Here is a 20265-nt window from a genome sequence, read left to right as displayed (position 1 = left end):
AGGGGAGCCAGAATGGGAAATGGAAAAGGAGAGAAGGGGAGGGGAGAAAAATTATCCCAATTTGGAGAAATCGGTGTTTGTGCCGTCAGGTTGGAGGCTACTGAAACAGAATATGAGGTGTTGCTCCTTCGACCTAGGAGTGGCCTCATTGTGGCAGTAGAGGAGGCTATGTTGGAATGGGGATTGGAATTACAATCATTGGCCACCAGGAAATCCTCTCTGTTGTGAATGGAGCAAAGGTACTTGACCAAGTGTTTCCCCAGTCTACGTCAGGTCTCACTGATGTCGAGGCAGTCGCACCAGGAACACCAGATACAGCTTATGACATTGACAGACCTGTAGGTGAAGAGTTGCCTTTTGAGGCTCAGGATCACATTTGATTTTGATAAATTGCAGAGCAGGCTAGAGGTAATTTGCAGCTTACTTTCAAACAGTCATACATGATGGAAGCAAACCATTCAGCCCACCATATTTATAATACTAGTGAATGCCCATCCATGCTAATTCCAATGCCCAACATTTGGTGTATAGCTCTGTATCCCTAAGTAATTCAACTGCTCATCTACACGTATAAATGCTGTCTGTGACCCATAAGACTGTAGGACATTGGAACAGAACCAGGCCATTTGCTCCATTGTGGCTAATTTATTATCTCTTTCAATCCTATTCTGCGCTCTCCCCGTAACCTTTGACACTATGGCTAACCACAAAACATGTCAACCTCTGCTTTGAATATACTCAATGACTTGGCCTCCACAACTGTCTGTGGCAATGAATTTCACAGATTCACCACCCTTTGGCTAAAAAAAATTCCTTCTCATCTTTGTTTTAAGTGGACATCCCTGTGTATGGAGGCTGTGTGCTTGGTTCTAAATTCACCCTATATAGGAAACATCCTCTCTACATGGACTGTCTAGGTCTTACTATATTTAATAGGTTTCAGTGATGTTTTCCCCTTCATTCTAAACTCCAGTGAGTACAGGCCCAGAGCCTTTAAATGCTTCTCGTATGTTACCCTTTTATTCTGGAATCATTCTCATGAACCTTCTCTGGATCCTCTTCAATGCCAGCACATCTTAGATCACAGGCCCGAGACTGTACACAATAGTTCACGTGCAGTCTGACCAATTCCTTATAAAGCTTCAGCATGACATCCTTGCTCTTGTATCCTAGTCCTCACAAAATGAATGCTAACATTGCATTTGCCTTCCTTACCACCAACTCAACCTGCGAGTTAACTTTTAGGGAATCCTGCACAAAGACTCCAAAGATCCTTTGCAATTCTGATTTTTGAATTTTCTCCACATCTAGAAAATCTATACCTTTATTCCTTTATGACCATACACTTCTCTACACTATATTCCATCTGCCACTCCTTTGCCCGTTTTTCCAATTTGTCCACGTTCTGCAGATTCCCTACTTCCACAGCAATACCTGCCCCTCCACCTGTCTTCATTTCGTCTGAAAACCTGGCCACAAAGCCATCAATTCTGTTCTCCAAATTGTTAACTTACAGTACAATGTGAAAAGAAGGGATCCCAATGTCAACCACTTGTCACTGGCAGCCAAAGTTCAAAGTATAATTGTTATGGAAGTCTATGTACTGTATATACCTTTAAGATTCGTCTTGCAGCCAACCACAAAACAAAGAAACACAATAGAACCCGTTTTTTAAAAAACAAACACAAACACAAACGCACACACACACAAAGTAAACAATTAACACACAGACCATTAACCACCGAGTCCCTGAAAGTGAGTTCACAGCCACAGAGCCAGTTCAGCGCTGAGGCGAGTGAAACCAGTCCAGGAGCCCAGTGGTTGCAAGCCACAGCCACAGAACCAGTTCAGTTCAGCCGATGGCTGCAGCCCGCGGCTCCAGAGTCAGTTCAGCACTGAAGCCCCTTGATCAAATTGCGCAAAGTTTTTTTTTTAAAAAGTAACAGAAGAACATGAAACATACTGAAGAGTCCCCAAAATTGAGTGCATAGCTTCAGAACCAATTCAGCGCTGAGGCGAGTGAAGCCCATACAGGAGCCCAATGGCTGCAGGGCAACAACTGCTCTCAAACCTGTCAGCATGGGAACCAAGATTCCTGCATCTCCTACCTGACGGTAGTAGCAAGAAGAATGGGAGACTGGTCAAATGCAGGCAGATGGTGCTGAATGCCTTGTTTTCTGCTCTCATCCTTGACAATGCATTTTAATCTTGCTCAGTGCAGAGTAATGGATCTGACCGTTTTGCCATCAGGCATTGTGCAACATCCACCCCCAGCGACTTTTGCACTCTTGTGTCTAGTTCGCTGACCAGGAGATCATTTAGTCCACTCAAAAGTACATCCTTAAAAGGGAAATTAGAGGCTGCAGACAGCAGTGATTGCAGTACCAAAGAAGTATATCTAGAAGATAAAAGAGTATCTAATAGTTTTGTGAGCTGTCTGCAACACGTCACCATTGATCACGAGTGACTTCTCGGCAACAGGAATAAGCTCCCTATTTTCCAACTCTGCCTCCTGCCAATCCGTCAATTTTCTATTCATGGACTTGCCTTGTTATGCAGCTGCATGTGTGTCATCTTGTCAAAGATCTTCTGAAAATCCAAATGAAATCTACTGACTCTCCTTTGTCTTTCTGTTATTTCCTTAAAGAATCCCAACAGATTTGTCAGGCAAGATTTCCCTTTAAGGAAACCATGCTGACTTTGGCCTACTTTGTCATATACCTCCAAGTACCCTGAAACCTCATCCTTAATAATGGACTGCAACATCTTCTTGACCACTGGAGTCAGCCTAACTAGCCAATAAGTTTCTTTCTGCTTTCTTCCCTTAGAGTGGAGTGATATTTGTAATTTTCCAGTCCTCCAGAACCATTCCAGAACCTAATGATTCTTGAACAATCACTACTAATGCCTCCACAATCTCTTCAACTACCTCTTTCAGAACCCTGGGATGTAGTCCATCTGGACTAGGTGACTTGCCTACCTTCAGACATTTCAGCTTTCCAAGCACATTCTCCTTAGTAATAGCAATGACACTCACTTCTGTCTCCTGACACACACAATTTCTAGCATACTGCTACTGTCTTCCACAGTGAAGACAGACACAACATACATGTCTGCAACACATCGCCATTCCTGTTCTGCTATCATTCCTGCTATTGTCTCCTTCCAAATAAATTTGCCAGCTCCTCTCTCATACCACTGTAATCCATTTTACTCCACTGTCATACTGATACATCTGAATTTATTTTCCCCTTCACAAACTGTGGGGTGAATTCTATTATGATCACCGACTTCACCTTAAGCTTCCTAATCAAATTGAGTTCATTAGACAATGCCTAGTCTAGAATTGCCTTTCCCCTAGTGGGCTCAACCACAAGCTTCTCTAGAAAGCTATGCTGTAGGTATTCTGCAAATTTCCTGATGGAATCCAGCACTAACCTGATCTTCCCAATCTACCTGAATATCAAAATCGTGACTTTGTCCTATTTACATGCTTTTTCTATCTCCCATTGTAATATGTATCCCACATCCTGAGTGTTGTTCACAGGCCTGTATATAACTCTATTCAGGGTCTTTTTACCCTTGCAGTTTCTTTTCTCTACCCACAAGATTCTACATCTTCCAATCTGATGTCATCTCATTTGAAGGATTTGATTTTATCTATTATCAACAGAGCCACCCCACTCCCTCTGCCTACCTGTCTGTCCTTTCGATGGAAGGTGTATCCTTGGATGTTAAGCTCCCAGATACGATCTTCTTCCAGCCATGTCTCAGTGATGGCCACATTGTACATGCCAATTTCTAACTGCGCTACAAGATCACCTACCTTATTCTATATACTGCATGTGTTCGATCATGACAGCTTTAGACTTGTATTCATTACCTTTTCAATTTTACCCTCATGTTACACTTCACCTCATTCCATCAACTGCAATTTTGCCCTATGATCTACCTGTCCATCCTCATGGTCTCACTACACACTGCATTGACTTGTCTACCAAATGCCCCATCCTCAGCCCTCTCACTCCAGTTCACATCCCCCGCCAAATTATTTTAATCCCTTCCCAGCTCTTAGTAACCCTGCCTGCGAGGATATTGGCCTCCCTCAGTTTCAGGTGTAACCTATCCTTTTTGTACAGGCAATATCTTCTCCAGAAAATGCCTAATGATCCAGAAATCTGAAACCCTGTCCCTGCACCATTTCTTCAGCCACTCATTCATCTGTGCCATCATCTTATTCTTGTCTGAACTAGTATGTGGCACTGGGGGTAATCCAGAGAATACCAACTTTGTCCTGTTCTTCAGCCTTTTCCCTGACTCCCTATACTCACCGCGCAGGACCTCCTCCCCCTTCCTACTGATGTCATTGGTGCCAATGTGTACCACCATCTGGCTGCTCACCCTCTCTCGAGAAAATTCTGCAGCTGTTCTGAGACATCCTCCTGCCTCTCTTTCACAGCCACAGAACCTCCTGTCTGCCCCCCTAATTATTGAATCTTCTATCAGTAATGCACTGTGTGACTTTGTCCTTCCCTGTTGCCACAGTGTCACTGACCTGCTGCTGTTGTTGTGCCCTGATAGGCCACCCCCCCCCCAGCAGTATCAGGGGTATTCTTGTTGCTGAGGGGAATGGCCACAGGGGAACCCTGCACTGACTGCTTACTATCTGAAGCCAGCACTATGAGTGTGACCATCTCAATAAGAGTCTCATCTTTGAGGTTTTGAGCCTCTTGAATGGTCCTGAGTACATCCAACTCCAGCTCCAGTTCCTTGACCTTGTCGGCTAGGAACTGGAGTTGGGTGCACCTCCTGCAGATTTTGTCATCAGGGAGATCATTTGGTACCACATCTCACTGGAGGAGCATTCCTCTGTCTTATTTGGATTTAGTTTCAGCCCACAGCACACTGTTTCGAGTAGGTTGACTGTTGTCTCTACCCACATAATTATTTCAGTTCCTGTTGTATGTTATTACTTTAATGGCCCTGAGGAAGGGATTTACTTGGACCCAGTTGTAACCACCTTCATGAAGTGCCTTCCAGATACTTGCAGGTGAGACCTTCTATCACTGAGTTATTGTAAATTGGCCCAATCAGGCTCAGTGACAACTGGTAAATGCCTGCTCCTGTGACTGTCTAGTGTCACTGAACCAGTTTTCAGATGTTAATGTTACTTTCAATTGAGGAACCGATCTCATGGCTTTGTGACTCATTGCTCACTGAATGCATCAAGTTGCTACACTTTATGGTCAGTGCAAGTTCAGGTTTCAGATGATACATTTGCCGGCACTCTGGTGGATGCTTTTTCCATTCCTGCTTATTCTTTCTATCTGGTCCTGTTTACATCAGAATCTGTTCCACATTCCTGGTGTTATATTTTACCAATTTATTATTTTAGTTCTTAAATAGTAGATAAACTTGTATTGGCAGTCTATTCTCAATGTGTGTTTTCTTATTGGATCCTTCAATTTGCATTTCTTATGGATTGTGGCACATACTGTTACTATGCAAAGCTTAACACCGGTTTTCAATATGCCATTCAAAAACTTTTGCTTTGAAATTTAAAAACTCCAAGAGATTTAAAAAAAAATTACATGTAGTTATGTACTTTTTCTCCCCTTGGAGTACATAGCAAATATAGGACACAATGACAAATGAGAAATTGCTTGATAGACAGTCTCAAAAACACCTTGATTAAATGATTACTTGAAGCCAAAGTTCATCTGCTTGTTGTCTAAGTAATGATGAAATAAGGAAATAGCACCAGTGATATTAACCAAGGCTAGAAAATGGCAAATCTGGAAAACTACAAGAATCCACAAACCAAAATTCCTTGTCCTCTTGGCATCAAAATAATCTGAATCTCAGGAAATTCAGCTTCCCACATAAAATAAGCAAGTAATTTCCTTATGTATGACAATAACCAGGTAGTAATCTAGGTGTACCCTGACAAGAACAACTTAAAAACAGGGCCCTTTCCATGGTTGCCTACTGCATCTGAAATGGATCTTAAACAGATTTGTATTACACATTCCTGCAAAACCAAATGATACAGGTATTATCGTAATGTGTGTTTATTTCATGCGATAACCCCTCGTGTTCATGTAATCATTGATACTTTATACGAGAACAGGAACTAGTTGAGCCTTAACTGTTTTGTGTCTCCCTTCACTGCCTACTCTTCTTGCTTTTTTGATTCAGATCAAGGAGTAACCTGTCTGTGAGTAGGGAAAGCACGCTGATCCTTCTAGGACAATTGGAGGAATGGCAGTGCAGTTAAGTATCACTTTATTTGAAAATGCCGCCCTGTTTGGTTTCAGACTGCACATTTATATAGCCCCACACACTGAAGATATTGAATCTACCATGTATAAATAAGAGCTTCCAGTGTTTAAGGTTCCTTTAGCATCTTTACTTGTGCTCATTTCTCTATACAAGGTAAAGAAAAATATTTGGTGGACTATAATCCTACAATCATTCTGTGATCTTGGCTCTGTCCTCCTTGTGGATGAATGTCTGCACCTCATCTTTATTCATTCAAATACAGAGCTCTTGGTTATTGTGGTAGAGAATTGTTAATTAATTTAAATTTGCCATGATAGGAGGCAAAGTGCCGGCTACAGGTGAGATCCTAGGTGACAGCAAGTATGCAAGAAAGCAGCAGAGAAAAGCCAGGTAATGATAGCCTGTGAGCTTAACATCAGGAGAGGATCAATGAACACTTGGAAAGGTAGGGATTCATTAAAGATAGCATGGCTTTGTGAGGGGAAGATCCTGTCTGATGAATTTGATTGAATTTTTGAAGAGGTAACATGGATGATATACATACTGAATCATGGGGCCATGGGTACTATTGAGGAATGAGCGATCTAGGTGTACTAGTTACAAGGATCCCTGAAGGTATTAATACGGGTAGATAAGGTGGTGAAGAAGGCATATGGCCTTATTAACCAGGGCATATAGTTGTATAACAACTTTCCACTTTTGCATTCTAAGAGTGAAAAGTTATAGTACAACTATATAAAGCATAAGTTGTTGGAATCTGAAATGCAGTGCCTGAGGGGATGGTGGAGGCAGAGACTATCACAACGTTAAGTAGTATCCAAGTAACATTTGAATTGCCCTGTCAGAGAAACTTATGGACCAAGTACTGAACAATGGGATTAGTATAGATGGGGACTTGATGGGGGTTGGCTTGGACATGGTAGGTCTATGAGCCAATACCACCATCAAAGGAAGTTCCTGCTGGGAGATTTCATCCTGTCCTCACTATTATTTTTCCTGCAAGTAGTAAGTGGTGCAATGTAAGCCATCTGCAAATTGTAAGTCTACTATTAAAATATGATTCTGCTTTCAATTATCAAAATTATGAGAAGTGTTCGATAGTACTGTCAAATGGCATTGTCCCTATCATTGTCTCACTCTATGATGCCCACTTCTGCTAGGATCACAACTGTAAACTGAACAACTTTGGACATAAGGATTGAATTTCCACTGATATACAGAATTCTGAGATGACTTGACAGGATAGATACGGTGAGGATGTTTCTCTAGGCTGAGAAGCCTTGAACTGGTGGTCCCAGTCTCAAGATAAGGGTCAAGTTATTTTGGATGGAAGTGTCATATCTTCATTTAAAGGGCAGTGAACCTTTGGGATTTTCTACCCTGGAAGCCTGGACATTGATTTTCTTGCAATGATGCTTTGGTCTCCTGCAAGTGAAAGCATCATCTCCATTACCTTCTTGTCTTGCTTATTGACAGTTCAAAGTTGTTCAGAACACCCTTCAAGGTTGTGAATTACTTTTTTAAAGAATACTTGATAAAAGTGCATAACTTGATAGAAGAGAGATGACTAGAGGTACATACAGAGGGGACAGCGAGCTCCTTTTTCCCAGGGCACACACACGGCTAACATGAGAAGGCATATAATGTGATTGGAGCAAAGTACTGGGATTTCAAAGTTAAGTTTTTAAGAGTGTGAGAAGTGTGTGGATTGCACAGCCAGGGGTTACTGGTAGAGGTGAATATATTAGGGAGATCTAAGAGACCCTTAGATAGGCATATGGATGAAAGAAAAATGGAGGGCCATGTGGGAGAGAAAACAGATTGATCTTGGGGTAGTTAAAAGGTAGGCACAACATCCTGGGCCAAAGGGCCTGAATGTGCTGTACTGTTCTATGCCCAATCAATATTTTGTAATATGGATACTGGAACTTTACTGTGCATTGATGATGAATATTTGTTTTAACATAAGTTCTGTCCTTCAATTTTACGTTTCCAAAAATCAGCTCAAGCTTTGGTGGCTTTATTATTGCTGCATTAACCTGTGTCATTATATTTAGTGATTTATGTATCTCTGTCCTCAGATCCTCTCCCAGCCTCCTCCTTCATTTCAGAGCTTTTCTGAGGCATATCTGGTTTGTTTCCACATTCTACCAAAATATATTACCTTGCGCTTAATGCTGACACTGATGAATCATTTGGAGAGTGGCACAGTACACATGTTCAAGACTTAAAAGGTAAGGACTATAAAGGGGAAGAATTTAAAACTTCAAAAATAATATTTGTAACTAATCAGCTAACGTAGCCATGCTTGTAGAGGTCTGCAGTTAGAACTTCGGAAAGGAAGTGCATGTGTCAGTTAAGGGTACAGATGATTAAACTGAAGTTGAGATGGGTCTTTTAAGAAGATGGTTGAGATTTAGCAGTTAAATATTGTGAGGTATCTACTCTGTAATCATTGAGGGGGAGCTGGATGGTGGGAAGAAAACCTGTAAGTGAACAAATTGCAAAGATAACCTTATCAAAACAAGGACAATTGACCTGGGTCAAGTAGGAAGTGTGGGCCCAGTAGAAAAGAATACACATATACACACACACACACACACACACACACACTCACACTCACACTCACACTCACACACACACACACTCACACTCACACTCTCACACACACACACACACACACACACACACACACACACACACACACACACACTCACACTCACACTCACACTCACACTCACACTCACACTCACACTCACACTCACACACACACACACACACACACTCACTCTTTGAGTCCACCATCCACTTCTGGCCTCTATCTCACTATTCTTCTATATAGCAATGGTCCCTCTCCACTGTCAGTCCTTATGCAGGATTTTAACCCGAAACATCAACAATTCCTTTCCACACGCAGATGCTGTTGAACCCACTAAGTTTCTCCAGCAGATTGTTGATCAATACTGTCAATAAAAGTGTATGCACCAACATAGGAACACATGGTAAGTTGCAAATAAACTGCTCTGTGTTCTTGTAGTGGCATGGTACTGAAAATATGCACGTTTGGGTTGTTGGACATGGTTACAAGGAAAACCAACACAGAACGATCTAGACAAAAGGATACCAGATAAATTTATAAGCAGAGTATAGTTCTAAAGGAGTGAAATCCACAGAGGGCAGGGGATTAAGCAAGTCAGATTCTGACTGATTAACAATAGTGCCACAATAGGTGTATTTCCCAAACTATGCAGATGTCCAAACTATTGATCAGTGCATGAGTTGTTTTTATTCTCACCTTGTTATCTGAGGAAATCATTCTGTTCAATAGAACAAACTCTCTTTGAAATAGCCTAGTTGGCTTCTTGGAGCTAGTATAATATGGGATGGGCATTAAATGGTGAAAATATCAGTAATCCTGTAAATGAATAAAAGGGTACCCTTGTGAATCCTGAGAAAGATAGCTTGAGAGTGCGACCTCAGTAGAAGGAGATGTTGTAGGTGAAAGATCGCTTTGACGAGACACAGGCGTGCTGCTTAAATGCTGTACAAGGTGACAGTAGTTAATGCAAGTCTTGTGTATCTCTTTCAGTGATTTCTCTCTCAACTGATGTCATTTAAACTGGGTTCTACATCTTATCTGCTGCTGTTGTGGAGACTTACTAGTTTTCAGTGATTGTCACTGTATATGTCTAAATGTTTTTGCCTGTTATATTGAAATAAAAATGGACCGTCCATTTCTGGTTTCCAGACTACATCATCCTGATCAAGTACAAATCTGGTGCTTCAGTGTCTGACCTTGGCAACACTCCCTCTGGATTTGATGGTGGCCCCTACTCTGTTGAAATAACTTCATTATTTAGACTTTCATTGGTACTATTTAAATTTTTGGTTTAACTTAATTTGTTATAGTCACCCTGGACTATGTCCTTCCTATTGTCCATTACGAATTTCAGAATGCACCAATCATCTCCACAACCCTTCTCCCCATTCCAATCCATCCTTGCTTCATGGAGTTGGAGCTGTACAGCACAAAATTAGGGCCAAAAGAAGTTGTCCATGTCAGCAGTGATGTATGTCTATAACAATCCCATTTTTTCCTGCATTAGATCCATATCCCTCTACCCTTGCCCAATTTCCTTGTAAACATTGTTGTTGCACCTATTTCTACTCCTCTAGCAGCTTATTTCATTTCCCCACCACTCTGTGTGAAAAACACTTGCCTCTCAGACCTTCTTTAAATATATTCCCACTCACCATAAAACCTATGCCTTATAATTTTACACTCCCCTACCCAAAAGAACATGGGACATGAAGACTTACAGATTTCATGCAGACTATGGGAAGTTTTTCAGCAGCTAATACTACAAGGATTGCTTTAGTTTATTTTTCCTGGCACAATCTGTGACTTTTCTAAGATAACCATTTGGAGTCAGACTGCCAAACTTTATCATAAGCATGCAGGGCCACTGTACAGTTCTGACTCTGATGCAAGGAGGGTAAAAGGGTTTGTGGAGATGACCAGTCCATTCTGAAATGAGGAGGAACAGAAGGAAAGGAGATTCCATGGGGATTACAATATATAAAGTTATGAACTTTAGTCCAAATTTTTTTCCTCAACCCAGGAGATTTATGAAACATCCAGCAATTGCAGGTTCTTGTACATGGTACATTGGGAGTAATACTCCACAGTAGACAAAGATACAACCATTTCTGGGCATTCCTAATAACTGCATATAATGGTTAAATTTACAAGTAGTCTATTCTTAATATCATGAATGTAATTACTTACCCAATATCCCAATTGTCAGGTCTAGCCTTGTTTATTGGAATTTAATCTCAAAATTATACCTTTTGATTAAATGCTGGATCTAAGTTCATGTCTATGTGGCTGATCTCCTGTCTTTCATTACTGCAGTTTAAGTATAGCTGCTTTTATGATTGTTCGGCTATTTTATTCTTGAGAATCCCTTACATAAGTCCCACTACATTGTCTGCTCACCAAACCTCCAACCTTATGAACTACATCAGCAAGACAACTGTCCAGTGTTTGAGAAATCAGAAGTAAAAAAAATGTGCAGGACGTACTCCGAAGTTCAGGCAGTAATCTGACCTTGAAGGATCGTAGCCAGTACATAATGTCAGATGCTACCTAATTTGCTGAATATTAGTGTTTTCCACTGTATTGTAGGTGAATAATTTTATTTTTAAAAATGTATTGTTCTGTGCAGAGAAGAAATGGGAGAATATTTTCTTACAAGCTGGAATGGTTCAACGAAATAACAGAAGCACAATTGGTCAAATGGCTTCCATCTCTGCAGTAAGAATTTTTTTTAAAAATTCACAATACATTAAGTTTGGTTAGCACATTCATGGCCAGTTGCTGCATATTTGCAGTATTTGCCCAAACTTAAGGGGGAAAAACAGCAACCTCTTGCAGGTTTCAGATTTCCAACACCAGCTTTTCACTTTGGTACGACATTTATTGTTTAACTGTGGGAAAGACCATGAAACCTACATTTATATAGGAACTTCAATTTACCCATATCCCAAAGGCCATTCACATTATCAAACAAAATTTGATTGTTACAAAGGAGATATTGGTGCAGATGACAAAAACCATGGGAAGTTGTATCTGTAAACATTTAATCAAGGGAAGAGGGGATGCTGGAGAGATTCAGGTTTGAGGGAAGGATGTTGATGCAGCCAGCATTATTGATTGTAGGACTGGGAGATGTTGGTGAAGGTAAAGGAGATAATGGAAGAATTTGAAAATAAAAATGGGTTTAAAATCAAAGTGTTGCCAATTCAAATTGTATATGAAAGGTTTTTGTGACCCCATTAGGACAGAAGTACATTTTTTAGCAAAATATTGCAGATGCTAAAAATCCAAAATACTATCAAACTGTTGTAAATGCTCTCAGTGGGTCAGAGAGTAACTGTTAGAAAAAGAATGAAAAGTTTCAGAAATTTCACACATTTTCTGAGAGTAATACAACTTGGATATAGGCCCTTTGGCCCAACAAGTCCATGCCAACTATGTGTTTAACTCAGATGGTCCCATATCCCTCCAAGCCCCAGCCCTCCCTGTACTTATCAATGCTTCTTAAATGGTACTACTGTACCTGCTTCAATGACTTCCTGTGGCAGCTCACTCCATATTATCACCACAATCTGCATGGAAAAAGTTGCCCCTCAGGTTCTTTTTAAATTTTCCCCTCTCACTCTCTATGCCTCCTACCCTGGGTAAAAGATTGCTACGACCCACCTTACCTATGCCTCTCATAATTTTAAATACTTCTGTTAAGGTCACACCCACCCCCCTCCCCACCACCACCTCCATTTCTCCTATATTCCAAGGAATAAAAAGCTAGCTTGGCCAACCTTTCCCTGTAACTCATAACTCGGACTCTAATGCTGGCACCATTCTCTCAAACCTTTTCTGTACTCTTTACATTTTAACTATATCTTTCCTAGAACAGAATAACCAAAACTCTACACAGTATTCCAAGTGTGGCCTGGTAGGCCATTGAAAACCTGTGCTAACCAACTGGTGGGAGTGTTCAAGGACATCTTCGCTCTCTGCTGCAGTCGGAGGTTCCCAGCTGCTTCAAAAGGGTGACAATCATACCAGGCCAAAGAAGAGCAGAGTGAACTGCCTCAATGACTGAAGCCCAGTTGCACTCACATCTACTGTGATAAAGCACTTTGCGAGGTTGGCCATGGCCAGAATCAACTCTTGCTTAAGTAAGGACCTGGACCTGCTGCAATTTGCCTATCGCCACAATAGGTCTACAGCAGATTTAATCTCACTGGCTCTCCACTGGGCCTTGGATCATCTGGACAACAGCAATACGTACATCAGACTGCTGTTTATTTGTTTCAGCTCAGCGTTCAATGCAATCATGCCCTCAGTTCTAATCAAAAAGCTCCAAAACCTTGACCATGGTATCTTCCTCCACAACTATATCTTTGACTTCTTCCCTGGGAGACGACAGTCAGTGTGGAATGGAACTAACATATCTTCCACGCTGACAAGGAAGTGTACAAGAATGAGATAGATCAGCTAGTTGAGTAGTAATGCAACCACAACCTTGCACTCAAAGCCAGTAAGACCAAGGTATTGATTATGGACTTCAGGAAGGGAAAGTCCTTATCAATGGATCAGCAGTGGGAAGGATGAGCAATTTCAAGTTCCTGGATGTCAGCATCTCCAAAGGTCTGTCCTGGGCCTTGCATATTTTACAAAGAAGGCATGATAGTGGCTATATTTTATTAGGAGTTCAAGGAGACTTGGTATGTCTCCAAAGACTCTTGCAAATTTCTACAGGTGTACCAAGGAGAGCATTCTAACTGGTTGATTCACTGTCTGGTATGGAGGGGGCACTGCATAAGATTGGGAAAAGCTGCAGGAATTTGTAAACTTAGCCAGCTCCATCGTGGGGACTATCTGTCCCAGCATCAAGGACATCTTCAAAAGGTGATGCCTCAAGGCAGCGATATCCATCATGAAGAGCCACCACCACCCCCACCCCCACATCACTGTGGACATTCCCTTTTCTCAGTGCTCCCATCGGTGACATCCATCATGAAGGGCCACCCCCACTCCCACATCACTGTGGACATTCCATTTTCTCAGTGCTCCCATCGGTGACATCCATCATGAAGGGCCACCCCCACCCCCACATCACTGTGGACATTCCCTTTTCTCAGTGCTCCCATCGGTGACATCCATCATGAAGGGCCACCCCCACCCCCACATCACTGTGGACATTCCCTTTTCTCAGTGCTCCCATCGGTGACATCCATCATGAAGGGCCACCCCCACCCCCACATCACTGTGGACATTCCCTTTTCTCAGTGCTCCCATCGGTGACATCCATCATGAAGGGCCACCCCCACTCCCACCCCCACATCACTGTGGACATTCCCTTTTCTCAGTGCTCCCATCGGTGACATCCATCATAAAGGGCCACCCCCACCCCCACATCACTGTGGACATTCCCTTTTCTCAGTGCTCCCATCGGTGACATCCATCATGAAGGGCCACCCCCACCCCCACATCACTGTGGACATTCCCTTTTCTCAGTGCTCCCATCGGTGACATCCATCATGAAGGGCCACCCCCACCCCCACCCCCACATCACTGTGGACATTCCCTTTTCTCAGTGCTCCCATCGGTGACATCCATCATGAAGGGCCACCCCCACCCCCACCCCCACATCACTGTGGACATTCCCTTTTCTCAGTGCTCCCATCGGTGACATCCATCATGAAGGGCCACCCCCACCCCCACATCACTGTGGACATTCCCTTTTCTCAGTGCTCCCATCGGTGACATCCATCATGAAGGGCCACCCCCACCCCCACCCCCACATCACTGTGGACATTCCCTTTTCTCAGTGCTCCCATCGGTGACATCCATCATGAAGGGCCACCCCCACCCCCACCCCCACATCACTGTGGACATTCCCTTTTCTCAGTGCTCCCATCGGTGACATCCATCATGAAGGGCCACCCCCAACCCCACATCACTGTGGACATTCCCTTTTCTCAGTGCTCCCATCGGTGACATCCATCATGAAGGACCACCCCCACCCCCACCCCCACATCACTGTGGACATTCCCTTTTCTCAGTGCTCCCATCGGTGACATCCATCATGAAGGGCCACCCCCACCCCCACATCACTGTGGACATTCCCTTTTCTCAGTGCTCCCATCGGTGACATCCATCATGAAGGGCCACCCCCACCCCCACCCCCACATCACTGTGGACATTCCCTTTTCTCAGTGCTCCCATCGGTGACATCCATCATGAAGGCCCACCTCCACCCCCACATCACTGTGGACATTCCCTTTTCTCAGTGCTCCCATCGGTGACATCCATCATGAAGGGCCACCCCCACTCCCACATCACTGTGGACATTCTCTTTTCTCAGTGCTCCCATCGGTGACATCCATCATGAAGGGCCACCCCCACTCCCACATTACTGTGGACATTCCCTTTTCTCAGTGCTCCCATCGGTGACATCCATCATGAAGGGCCACCCCCACCCCCACCCCCACATCACTGTGGACATTCCCTTTTCTCAGTGCTCCCATCGGTAATATCCATCATGAAGGGCCACCCCCACCCCCACATCACTGTGGACATTCCCTTTTCTCAGTGCTCCCATCGGTGACATCCATCATGAAGGGCCACCCCCACCCCCACCCCCACATCACTGTGGACATTCTCTTTTCTCAGTGCTCCCATCGGTGACATCCATCATGAAGGGCCACCCCCACCCCCACATCACTGTGGTCATTCCCTTTTCTCAGTGCTCCCACGGTGACATCCATCATGAAGGGCCATCCCCACCCCCACATCACTGTGGACATTCTCTTTTCTCAGTGCTCCCATCGGTGACATCCATCATGAAGGGCCACCCCCACCCCCACCCCCACATCACTGTGGACATTCTCTTTTCTCAGTGCTCCCATCGGTGACATCCATCATGAAGGGCCACCCCCACCCCCACATCACTGTGGACATTCCCTTTTCTCAGTGCTCCCATCGGTGACATCCATCATGAAGGGCCACCCCCACCCCCACCCCCACATCACTGTGGACATTCCCTTTTCTCAGTGCTCCCATCGGTGACATCCATCATGAAGGGCCACCCTCACCCCCACATCACTGTGGACATTCTCTTTTCTCAGTGCTCCCATCGGTGACATCCATCATGAAGGGCCACCCCCACCCCCACATCACTGTGGACATTCTCTTTTCTCAGTGCTCCCATCGGTGACATCCATCATGAAGGGCCACCCCCACCCCCACATCACTGTGGACATTCCCTTTTCTCAGTGCTCCCATCGGTGACATCCATCATGAAGGGCCACCCCCACCCCCGCATCACTGTGGACATTCTCTTTTCTCAGTGCTCCCATCAGTGACATCCATCATGAAGGGCCACCCCCACCCCCGCATCACTGTGGACATTCCCTTTTCTCAGTGCTCCCATCGGTGACATCCATCATGAAGGGCCACCCCCACCCCCACATCACTGTGGTCATTCCCTTTTCTCAGTGCTCCCATCGGTGACATCCATCATGAAGGGCCACCCCCACCCCCACCCCCACCCCCACATCACTGTGGACATTCCCTTTTCTCAGTGCTCCCATCGGTGACATCCATCATGAAGGGCCACCCCCACCCCCACATCACTGTGGACATTCCCTTTTCTCAGTGCTCCCATCGGTGACATCCATCATGAAGGGCCAACCCCACCCCCACCCCCACATCACTGTGGACATTCCCTTTTCTCAGTGCTCCCATCGGTGACATCCATCATGAAGGCCCACCTCCACCCCCACATCACTGTGGACATTCCCTTTTCTCAGTGCTCCCATCGGTGATATCCATCATGGAGGGCCACCCCCACCCCCACATCACTGTGGACATTCCCTTTTCTCAGTGCTCCCATCGGTGACATCCATCATGAAGGGCCACCCCCACCCCCACATTACTGTGGACATTCCCTTTTCTCAGTGCTCCCATCGGTGACATCCATCATGAAGGGCCACCCCCACCCCCACCCCCACATCACTGTGGACATTCCCTTTTCTCAGTGCTCCCATCGGTGACATCCATCATGAAGGGCCATCCCCACCCCCACATCACTGTGGACATTCTCTTTTCTCAGTGCTCCCATCGGTGACATCCATCATGAAGGGCCACCCCCACCCCCACCCCCACATCACTGTGGACATTCCCTTTTCTCAGTGCTCCCATCGGTGACATCCATCATGAAGGGCCACCCCCACCCCCACATCACTGTGGACATTCCCTTTTCTCAGTGCTCCCATCGGTGACATCCATCATGAAGGGCCACCCCCACCCCCACATCACTGTGTACATTCCCTTTTCTCAGTGCTCCCATCGGTGACATCCATCATGAAGGGCCACCCCCACCCCCACCCCCACATCACTGTGGACATTCCCTTTTCTCAGTGCTCCCATCGGTGACATCCATCATGAAGGGCCACCCCCACCCCCACCCCCACATCACTGTGGACATTCCCTTTTCTCAGTGCTCCCATCGGTGACATCCATCATGAAGGGCCACCCCCACCCCCACATCACTGTGGACATTCCCTTTTCTCAGTGCTTCCATCGGTGACATCCATCATGAAGGGCCACCCCCACCCCCACATCACTGTGGACATTCCCTTTTCTCAGTGCTCCCATCGGTGACATCCATCATGAAGGGCCACCCCCACCCCCACATCACTGTGGACATTCCCTTTTCTCAGTGCTCCCATCGGTGACATCCATCATGAAGGGCCACCCTCACCCCCACATCACTGTGGACATTCTCTTTTCTCAGTGCTCCCATCGGTGACATCCATCATGAAGGGCCACCCCCACCCCCACATCACTGTGGACATTCCCTTTTCTCAGTGCTCCCATCGGTGACATCCATCATGAAGGGCCACCCCCACCCCCACCCCCACATCACTGTGGACATTCCCTTTTCTCAGTGCTCCCATCAAGGAAGCGGTACAGGAGTCTGAAGAGAGACACTCAACATTTCAGGAACAGCTTCTTCCCTTCTGCAATCAGATTTATGAATGGACAATACCTCACCTTTTTTTTTGGCTCTCTTTTTGCACTACATACTTAAATGTCCATATAGATTTCTTCTTGTAATTCATAGTTTTTCAAAAATTATGTACTGCTGCAAAACAACAAGTTTCATGGCATATGCTAGTGATATTAAATCTGATTCTAATTCTGCAACTTGTATAACAGCAGCATGATATCCCAGCTTGTACTCAATGCCCTGACTGATGAAGTTCAGTTTGTGAAACACCTTTGTTATCACCTTGTCTGCCTGTAATGCTGCTTTCAATAAATTATGCACTTGTACTCCGAAGGCATTCTGGTCCATTACACTCCCTCATGCCTTATCATTCATCGTATTCGTCCTGCACTGCTTTCACTTTCCTCATTCCATCACCTTAGCCTTATCTGTATTGAAATCCTTTTGCCACTCCATGACCCACTTCCCTAACTGATCAAGATCCCCTCTGTAATCTATAACCTAGTTTTCATGCAGATCTTGTGCAGCACAGCTCGATGGATACTTCACTATCAAGAACATTATCTAATTTTGAGGAGGAATGGTGTAGATAGTAGTTTCAGCAATGGTTGAGAATGGCTGCGAGAAATGGCTATGGTGGTAAAAATAAATATCATTGGAGAGAGTTGAAAATGGAGCTTGGGCTTGGTTGAAGAACCTGATTTACTCTCAGGCATTGGCAAGGAGAGGAATGGCTAGGGAAATGGAGTTCATGAAAGAAAGAGGCTTCAGTCTTCCTAAAATTTAAACTAAAAACAAAATGCTGGAAACATTTGGTAGGTCAGGTAGTATTAGTGGAAAGAGAAGTGAATGTGTCAGGCATGAAAATCTACATTAGGACCAAATGTACTGCCAATTGTTTTCCAGGAATGCCCCATTTCTGTTGGAGGCTCCAGAATCTGAAACTTTAACTGTCCTTCCATAGATGCTGCCTGAACCTACTAAGAGTTTCTAGCTTGGGCTGTATTTCAGATTTCCATCTGCATTTTAAAAATATTTTCCAAAATTTAAGCTCCAATTACACAGCCAAATACTTTGGACAGGATACGGCATTCTCAACATGTATGTCTCACTGAACAGTTTGGACTAGAGATTACCAAAAGGAGTTGGAGAGTATTGCACAATCTACTTGAAGCATGCTGAGTGCTTCATTAGTGTTGCCACAGGAGAAGCCGCAGTCTGTGACTGATCAAAATGTAAGGGTGTTGGGCACATTGTATCTCTGGCGAGAGGAAGTCTTTTTTTTATTTTTCAAAAAGGAGACTTTATTCATAAAATATATATATATATATACTATATACTATATACCAGGAAGAAACAGTGCAAGAAACTTTTACATTCATGGTTATTACATTCAACATTCAGTAATGTTAGCTTTTAAAGAGAAGAAAACATAAACATGTATAGCACCATAGCCACTCACATGGCTCCTTGAAAGGATACCCCTTTCGTTGTTTGAGAGCCTTTCCCACAAAATTCTGCAGTGCTTTATGTTTCGTAGAGGAAGCTCAGTGCATCTCAGCAGCCTGAATTGTGTCAGTTTGCAGCATTCCCTTACAAACATCTTGTGCTGGAAGACCAGCAAGTGTTGGGCAGACCAAAGGGCATCACTGAGTTGCTGACCTCCCACTGTTTCAGTGCGTGACCCTGGGAACAGCCCATAGATCAGAGAGTCACGAGAGTTTTGGGTCAAGACCCTGCATCAGGACAGGGCTGAGAGGAAAGACAGCCAGTAAATAAAACTGAACAGGAGGGGTGAGGCAAAACCTGGAAAGTGGTAAAAGTGAGGTAGGGATGATCAGCAGATGTTTACAAATGGGGTAAAGGGAGTGTTTGGTACAGAGGCTGGTAGATGATAGGTGGAAATATAAGTAAAGAGTGAGGAAAAAGAAGAGTTGCACTCTGCTCTGTGGCACTAAATGGGCCAGGACCTGTCAGGTGTGTGTAGAACCACACTTCTGGTGGGTATCATGTCAGCTTCCATGAGGAAGGACATCATTACCCTCAACAAGCAGGGGGAGGAGTGGGATGACATCAGGAATTGCAGATCCATTGTCCAAGGCCATTGCCAGCCAGGTCGAATCTGTTCTGAGACAGTTGAACCACCCAGACCAAACCTGTGCTGTACCAGGCAGGAGAGTCTTGGACGTTATTGCCATACTCAGGACTGCTGTTACTTGTATGCAGGGCAGCCGAGTGGATGCCTGCCTGGTCAGACTGAAACAGGAGGAGGCCTTTGACAGGATATCACCCATGTTCATGATGAACGTGCACTCCAAAATAGATTTTGGGGAGAGATACAGAAATTGGATCCAACGGTTCTTTACAAGTGAGAATTAATAGGTGGGAAACAGAAAGC

At 44.4% G+C, this 20265-nt stretch overlaps 1 protein-coding gene across 6 annotated transcripts in view; it reads left to right on the top strand.

Annotated features, from left to right (window-relative positions):
* Positions 1–20265, top strand: part of znf318 (zinc finger protein 318) — a 103634-nt gene that overhangs the window by 81938 nt on the left and 1431 nt on the right. The window contains exons 14-17 of one of the 6 annotated variants that reach the window (XM_063040516.1): positions 6199–6272; positions 8364–8516; positions 9872–11599; positions 12757–13902. In XM_063040516.1, coding sequence (XP_062896586.1) covers positions 6199–6272; positions 8364–8404 — 115 coding nt within the window. In that variant the 3' untranslated portion in view covers positions 8405–8516; positions 9872–11599; positions 12757–13902. Of the gene's footprint in view, positions 1–6198; positions 6273–8363; positions 8517–9199; positions 9285–9871; positions 11866–12756; positions 13903–20265 lie in introns of those variants that run through there. The other 5 variants (XM_063040518.1, XM_063040521.1, XM_063040517.1 and 2 more) reach the window with 5 other exon arrangements.

This window comes from Mobula hypostoma, chromosome 2 (assembly GCF_963921235.1).
Source record: "Mobula hypostoma chromosome 2, sMobHyp1.1, whole genome shotgun sequence".
In the NCBI taxonomy this organism is placed as follows: domain Eukaryota; kingdom Metazoa; phylum Chordata; class Chondrichthyes; order Myliobatiformes; family Myliobatidae; genus Mobula; species Mobula hypostoma.
This window is presented reverse-complemented; position numbering and strand designations above follow the sequence as displayed.